We start from the raw sequence: 8043 nt of genomic DNA on the forward strand, positions 1-8043 counted from the left end.
CCAAATATATTTTACATGGGTGATATATTTTTCCTTCTAAGAATTAGAATGAAAGCATGTCAGATGTGGGCTGAAAATATCCAAGATGTCATAAGCCAATGTTGTCCACCACTGAAATCAATAGGCTAGTGATTACCAACACTCTAATTGATGCGAAATGGGAAGTTGAAGTCAGGAGTATGGATCCAAACCAACTTGCCATGGCAATTCGACAATTTGCTTATCTCCCAAGCATAGTGTAGCACAATGAATCAACATATAATTATGCCTCTTCTTGTTTCGTGGATGAGAAATGGCTCTCAATATATATGTATATATACATATATGTATCTCCACACACAATTGCTTCTCTTCTGTAATGGCTGTAATCATCAAAGGTCAATGGCAAAAGGACAAGTTAAATGCATGACAAAAAGAAAGCTTAAGAAACACTCATGCCTATTATCCCTCTTGGCCAACATATACACCATAGGCAGAAGAAGCTCTAATGCAAGCTTGCATGTGTCTTAGCACCTATGCATGCATCTTTTTTTGTTTTTTTTTTTCTCCTTTGCTTACATTCTTGTTGATCCCCAAATGGACTTCGAATCTCTCTCCAACTCCTAGAAAAACTGTGTCATGTTATGGATTGGACCCTTATTGGTAGACCCTTGGAGAAGTCTACAAAGGGGCAAGCAAAGGCTTGGTCAGGCTCCGCCAATTCCCATCGATAGTTTAGTATAAGGTGGTGCATGAAGACTGCTATCTCCAGCTTGGCGAGCTCGGAGCCTGCACATAGACGGGGGCCGCCACCATATGGCATGAAGTTGTTTGTTGTTGTTGCGCCAAGAGAGATCTTCTGAATGCCAAAAAAAAAAAAAAAAACAGACACAACAACTTCATCTTATCTTCTTGTTCAAGTACTAATGATTTCATAAATGATGAACTTAATCTTAAAATTTTGGTCATTCTTCTTACTATTAAGTGATTTAACATTATTCTCAAGTATATGTGTTTTTTTTCTCTGCTTTCCTTTGGATATTTTTGATTAGAGTGTTTCAGCAATAGGATTTATACAGGAGCTTAGAAATATTTTTTTTCTTCTCTGGGGATGAAGATTCAAAGTTTTTGAAGGAATTTGTGGAAAGCTTGTTCGAGTTCAAAATGATGAATTTTATATCTATCATATTTCATTCACGCAAAAATAATCTAAGAGATGCTAAAAAAAGAAGAGAGCAATAGCATCATAAATTTTTAATCCATGTTTTGCTCAAGAAAATTAAAAAGTAATAGATGAGAATTTCTTTGAAAAATATGTGTTAGTCCTACATTATTGGACCTTGTAATTTTTCATAGCTCTTATATAACTTTTAAAATTAAAATAAAATGCCAACAAAAATGCAGTGAATAAAAGATCAAACAAGGAATATTTAAGCTTTTAACTGAAATAGCTTTCATTAATGGACAGGACTTGCTATTGTGGTTTGTCCTATTTTGTTGGCTAATTTGCAGTAATTTAGACTATTCTAATAACCTGTGGTGCTTTAATTCACTTCTGATTTATGCCATACCTTGTTTGCATGATTGAACTAGACATCAAACAATACATGGGTTAGGTTTGAGTAGAGGGAGTGTGTGTGGCGAGAGATAAATGAGTGCAATGGATACCCGCCATGTTTGAGAAAAGATTTTTTCTTTTTTTCTCTTTTGTTAGGTAAAGTCATTATCTAGTCATAGTTTGCAATAGGTTAGGTCAATATAGAGTCCAATTATTACCAAAATACATTTATAATCCAGTTCAAGAAACCCACCACAATTTTCCCACCACCAGCAAATCACTCCTCAGTTCCTGCATCTTATCTTATCAATGAAAAAGTACAGTATACTAAATGGTTTTCAGACTAGTTCTAAATTCTCAGGATACTCTACTCTTCTCCATTTTAACACATCAAAGAAAATGTGTGACATTTAACCTTGCAAATATATCCTCAATATTCAATATCAACCAGCTACTATACTTGAAGCATCGAAAGCAAGAACACATCACAAGCAAGCAGTTGATGCACTAATCTTGCACCTTCTGCTAGTAAACGAAACACGAGCTATTATGATTCATATGGATCTAACTAAAATGTTCTTTGAATCTATATATCCTTGCGAAGCTTCGCTGCTCCATCAAAAATAAATGGTCCCATGGGTTCATGGCATAAGTTTCGGGAGCCCCATTCATGGACCTTGGTGCTGGTCCGCGAAATTAATCACCATCAAATGTTGAGTCCTTTTCACTAAAGTTTTGATGTGGGCAAGGCATGCACGTGCATGGCCAACCCAATCAGTACGTGGGACCATGAGCGTTCCCAACTCATGCTCGTCAACATCATCATCCACCATGCTCCACAGTATGAATATCATGGCCATGTTCGATCTTTGCCCCACCCATATGATAAAAAATAACTAAATAGTTTTTTTTTTCATGCAATGAAATTATTATCACAGAAATAACTTGTTTCTAATTTTTAGAATTGCGAATTACTTTTTAATTTGTAAGTCACACACATTATTCTGAACTTTTCCAGAAGATAAACCTCAATAGTATGCCTAATGTGATTATACCAATGATATGGATTTAAATCCCACCTTCACCAAGGATTTATTCTACAATCTTGCCTTACAAAAGAAAACTATTGCAACCCCAATTTATTAGCTAAGAATGATGGCATATAAGTCAAAACTCAGAGTGGAGCTTAACTTGGGAGAAGAACATTTGGGCCATGAAGGCCGTCCATGTTGTGGTGGTAAGCCCACTTGCCTTTGGTTCAGATTGCTTGGGCTGAAACAAAATGTCTATTGGCCAAATACCAAGCCAGCAGAAGTCTAGGGGTTTATGAACACCAGTTGTTTGCAAGAACGTAATCTGAAAGTTAAGAGTTTTTGATGGCTAAAGATATGGAAGGCCACAAAATAGAGTTGTGGCTGCTATGGAGATGCCCTGTCAACCTAAAAAATAGATATTTTTGTGATGGATACCATGAGGACCAGGGACTAGATCCAAGTTCCCCATCTGCCTTGAATTGTTGGCAGTGGCCATACTAGTGAATGATTGAAGCAGGCATTTAATGTTAAAGCTACTATTAGACTTACAAGATATTTATTTAGATTAAGTAAAATCTTAATAATTCAGTCAGGTCACTACTGACGAGCCCTTTGACAAGTACTACTCCATTGAAGGCACTTGTTGGAATTCTTAGGATCACTATAACGTAATAGTTTCCTTCTGATTGCAATAGTTCTCAATCAGAAAGGATAAGTACAGGCACAGTATTTCCAAGGACAAGTAAAGAATAGCGACATTGGCATGATTCCAAGCCTTGTGTATGTGACCATCGTCTGAGACTAATGGGACCATTTGATAATCCAATGCGATGTCTGTTCTTTTTTTTTTTTTTTGGACGATCCCATCTAATGCAATGTCAGCTTCACATCATGTATCTAAATGTACGAGACGCATGATGAGTCAAGGTTCAAGCCCATGTCATGTATGTTTGGTCAAGCATCGGGCTTGTGATGTGAAATTAGTACGGAAGTGAATTAACTTAAGCCATTGTCACCATGTGACAATTAGCACCTCGTTATCGAAGATTGGGGTGATTGGCAAATAAAATGTCTCATCAAACTATCAATATTGATTACCTAAGTGAAAGGTTAACAAGCATCTAAAAGCATGCCATCAATGCAATGCAAATTTCGAGCCATGTATGACAAGATTGCATGCATGTATGGTTCATCGATGACACTTCCTAACCTCTAAGGGTTTCGATATGAATGTGTGTTACACTCTAGTAAAATTTAGCCAAACACGAGACATCGAAGGCAACTAAAAGGGATGTAGCGCAGCTTAGTAGCGCTTTTGTTTTGGGTACAAAATGTTACGGGTTCAAATCCTATCATCCGTACTTATTACTTCTCTTATGGGCAGTAACGAGGATCTGCACCTACCTTTATACAGTTAGATACGAAATTATCAATCTTTGAAATAGGGATTAAAGTGGTAATGTCATTTGGCATTAAAATCAAAGAAGCAGGGTGGCCATCAAGTGCATATAGCAAGTTGACGGTGTAGGAAGCTATATATAGTACTCACATATTGGGCTTAAAGGCAAATTAAGTTGGCGTCTATATCTTAGGTGGGAGAAGTGCAAGTGTATTACTCACACATTGGCACTAATCAAGAGCAATCAATTAAACCAATCAAATCAATTCTCGTCGGAAAACACGTAAGTCTGATGTCGTTTGGTATCTCGTTTGGTGTCTCGTTTGGTGTGTGGTTACGTTGTTCGCACGCCTAAATAATTTTCACATGAAGAACAGTACTTAAAGCAATTCGACAACCTTCTTTAGATAGGATACAACTTTCTGGGCTGAACTACCAAGGCGTAGGGTCTATTATCCACGTCATATGAACCATATAAGAACAAGAGCAGAAAGTCTCATGCATCTTCTCATGTAATCCCATCAAATGATCAGGACCTAACTACTCTTCTTCAATAAATATATGCAATAAAATATCAGTTAAGGCTTAGAAGAAGAAGGGTTTTCACTTAATATAAGCACTTATGCATAAGATGCATGATATGAGAGGATAGGGGACTAACCTGCCACCTCCAAGGATTGAACTGATGAGGATCATCATACAAAGAAGAGTCCAAGTGAACTGCCGCAAACACAGGAAGAATCTTCCATCCACATGGAATGTCATACCCTTCCACATGGCAACGATCATAAATATACATATATATATATATATACATGCATACATACATAGATATATACACACACAGACGCACAGATAACCCTCTGAGAAAGAATATTCTAGGAGACATTAATAACTTACCTTTGTACCGGACGTCTTGAAGAACCTTTCTGTGAACGAACCTAACCACGTTCCCCAGCCGTAGTGTCTCATTTATAACCTTCATGAACCAAATATTTATAAATAGAATGCTAAGCTATAGGTGATCAAAATGAAGCATTAACTCTAAGCTTTGTTTCTTCAGTGGTGTTCAGAGAGCCTACACATTGGGTGAACTCCATTTGCTTGTAGTCTTCCCAGTTTAGTCCAGACTCTCCTTTTAGTTTCTTTCCGGAGAAAATCTCAAGGTGCTCCTCCTAAAGAATTAAGCCAAATAAATTTGTAAGTAATCGTCGTAAAGACCTACTACCTAGAAAAAAATATTGTAAAAGGTGAGATTATTGTTAAGTTTTTACCTGCAGTTCTTGAATGGCTTTTGGGCAGTCTTCGAGGAAAAAGATGGCTAAAGCTAAAGCCATCGATGATGTTTCATGGCCAGCAAAGAGCAAGCTCAGCAAGAGATCAAGGATCTGCTCTTTAGAGAGATTGGATTGCTTTAGAGCCCACCCAAGGAGATCATCTTCCTCAACTCTTTCTTGTCCCTCGTTCATCTTTTGGAATCTTTCATCCATCTTCCGTTCGATCACCCCAAGGATCGTCGATCGCGACTGTAGTACCAATGCCGCTCTTAGTGACAACAACATTAGGAGTAAATGAATCTTTTTCACCTAATATCAATCCTATTAAAAAATAAAGATAACATAGAAGTGATGTGTAAACTGTTTGATTTTCATATTACCATGGTAATTAGCTGCTAAAAGTAGTTTATTGTATCGCCTACCAATCATTAGATTGTTGCACATTATAATGTAATGGGCACGGGCAACTGCCTAAAATAACAAATGGACATTGGTTGGTTTCGGTGTAAAGCATGGTATAATCAATGATCAGTCAAAAAAAAAAAATCATGAATAGAACCCACAATCATGGCTAATTATGAGGCGGGTCATCTAGCTTGTTATTTGTTAAATAGATTCAGCATAGATAAAGCAAGCTGGAGGAATGAATATAAGAAGGTGGCTGCATAAAATTAGAGGTGGAAACATCTTATATATATGCTCAGCACCATGGTTCAAGTAGAAAAAAATAAACACTATTCGATCAAGGTTAGAGTGTTGTTTAATTAAATAATCTTACACAATCATGCAGCAATGGACTGTTTTCGCATATAATATGATTTAATCACATGATGAAGATTTAGCCGATTAACTCCCGATGATTTTGTTTTAGAATTCTTTTTATTAATATAGAGAAAGAAGGAAGTAGATTTTGATCTAACGACCAACCTTTAGAGCCTTCCAATATGGAGTCCCAGGAAAGTTCAGTGGGGCAGACACCACTCCCTTCATGAAGGTTATGTACTCTCGCCTCAACTTCTCGGTCTCGGGCTCTCCTGGATCCATGCTCATTATATTCTTCGCCATCAAATTAAAAGTATACTGCAATTGGTTAAGGATCCAATAAACGCACTTAGAACTCATCTGCAGCAAATGATTCGATCATGGCTTAAACCAAATTAAAAACGTTGATATAGATGGCGATACCTTCTTTGCTTCCTCCTGGGCCGAGAAGACTACTGAATTCTCCTTCCAAGACCTAAGAACAAGCAAAGCATGCCTCTCCACCTCGGGGAGGAGTTGCGAACGGAGCCTCACGTTGCTCATGAAGTTGAGTGAGATCATCCTCATCTCTCGATGCATCTCTCCGACGAGAACTAGCATCGACCACTTCCCAAGTATCCCGCCGATGCTCCTTGGGTAGCTGCACTCAAAGAACTTCCCCTCGTTCTGGAGTATGAACCGGTTCAAGCCTGCATCGGCCGATACTATCGTTGGCTCGCCAAAGAGACTGGACCTGTAGATCTTCCCATACCTACATGGTAGCTTACATAAGAGTTCTTAGAAAAGCGTGGCACAATATGTAAACCTTTAGCCCATCTTGTTAGTGTTGGAATTGGACCACCTTGATATGTGCTGTTCCATGAATTGGCCTACCGAGGTGGCAGGGTGAGGCTTGAGATAGGAGAAGGTCTCGCCGAGAAAAGGCCATCCAGAGACTCCAGGGGGGAGGTTGGGCTTCTTTCTCTTCCATTTGATGAGGTTGATATAGAGGAAGAGGGCTAGAAGAGCTGGAGGGAGGAGGAAGAGAAGCTCTTTTATTATAGACATGAGAGAAGAGTAGCTCACCTCTATCTCTACCTCTAGCTGCAGCTCTAATTGGAGGAGAGTGAGGGGAAATGAGATTTTGGAGCAAAGCTGAGGCTGGCTTTAAAGGCCTCTTTTGGAGGGCAAAATAACAAAAAAACTCCTCTGTTTGGTTTTGGCCTAAAAGTCCCATGTTCCTATTTGTATATGGAAAGGGGAGACCAATATTCATTCACGGGGGAGAGGTGTAGCGCTCTTGCAGTTGGGAAGGCTGTGATATGATATAAAGGGAGGGGTGTTTAAGTTATTAGGACAAAAATTAGGGAATTTGACCACAGGATGTGCTTTTGATTTGGTTTTGTGGTAATGCTAGAAAACATAAGAAAGAGAAAAACCATCCTTGAATTTGTTTTTCTTGGTGGGAGCAGGGCCCACCATAATAAAGAGATGGGGTTGTAGGCTTATGATCTGGGTGTTGGGACAAACCCCCATCAGTTTGTTTTTCTCGAGATCCCTAAGAGAAAAGGATAATTTGTCTTTGTTTTTTTCATAATTTATACTACTAGTAGAAGCAAATAAGAAATTTTCTTCTTGTAGAATTAACTAAAATGTTCTTATATGCATTATAAATTGTTAACATCTTTTTTTCTAAATTATTTGTGAAAAAGAAATAAAGAGTGGATTAAATGGGACCGAATCCTTCTTTCTTGTTTTTGGTAATTAGATTGAATCCTTCTTATCAAGAGTTTTTTTTTGTTTGTTTGTTTGAGAGTTGGTTAAATGGAGTTGAATCCTTCTTATGAAGACTTTCTTTTTGGTTACCATATTCATGTTTATTTTTTATCTAAGAATGGGTTAAATAGGATCGAATACTTATTTATTTCTTTTCGGTTATCCTATTCATATTTATTGTTTTATTTAAGCGTTGATTAAATGGTGCTGAATCCTTCACAGCAAGAGTTTCTTTTTTATTAACATATTTTTTAAAAAAAATTTAAGAGTAGATTAATG

General features: G+C 37.7%; 1 protein-coding gene across 2 annotated transcripts; it reads right to left on the minus strand.

Annotated features, from left to right (window-relative positions):
* Window positions 1-359: 359 nt before the first annotated feature.
* On the minus strand, window positions 360-7136 carry LOC103697967 (cytochrome P450 90B2-like). Of its 2 annotated transcripts, none has more exons than XM_026801442.2 (8): window positions 6851-7136; window positions 6433-6760; window positions 6175-6327; window positions 5245-5496; window positions 5053-5145; window positions 4871-4949; window positions 4632-4738; window positions 360-835 (listed from the first exon to the last, which is right to left on the minus strand). In XM_026801442.2, the coding sequence occupies exons 1-8, from the start codon at window positions 7054-7056 to the stop codon at window positions 617-619; spliced, it is 1437 nt and encodes a 478-aa protein (XP_026657243.2). In that variant the 5' UTR covers window positions 7057-7136; the 3' UTR covers window positions 360-616. The 2 variants fall into 2 exon arrangements, with proteins under 2 accessions (XP_026657243.2, XP_008778138.2); XM_008779916.4 differs by having other exon boundaries at window positions 360-838; window positions 6851-7131.
* Window positions 7137-8043: the final 907 nt, after the last annotated feature.

The sequence above is a fragment of the Phoenix dactylifera genome, chromosome 6 (genome assembly GCF_009389715.1).
Source record: "Phoenix dactylifera cultivar Barhee BC4 chromosome 6, palm_55x_up_171113_PBpolish2nd_filt_p, whole genome shotgun sequence".
NCBI classification, from domain to species: Eukaryota; Viridiplantae; Streptophyta; class Magnoliopsida; order Arecales; family Arecaceae; genus Phoenix; species Phoenix dactylifera.

Excerpts from the sequence above, each read along its gene's own strand:
- LOC103697967 (XM_008779916.4), bottom strand. The coding sequence starts at position 7,056 with ATGTCTATAATAAAAGAGCTTCTCTTCCTCCTCCCTCCAGCTCTTCTA. Across the intron at positions 6,761-6,850 it reads ATGGAACAGCACATATCAAG|GTATGGGAAGATCTACAGGT; the intron begins GTGGTCCAATTC and ends GCTACCATGTAG. Across the intron at positions 6,328-6,432 it reads CCCAGGAGGAAGCAAAGAAG|TATACTTTTAATTTGATGGC; the intron begins GTATCGCCATCT and ends AACCAATTGCAG.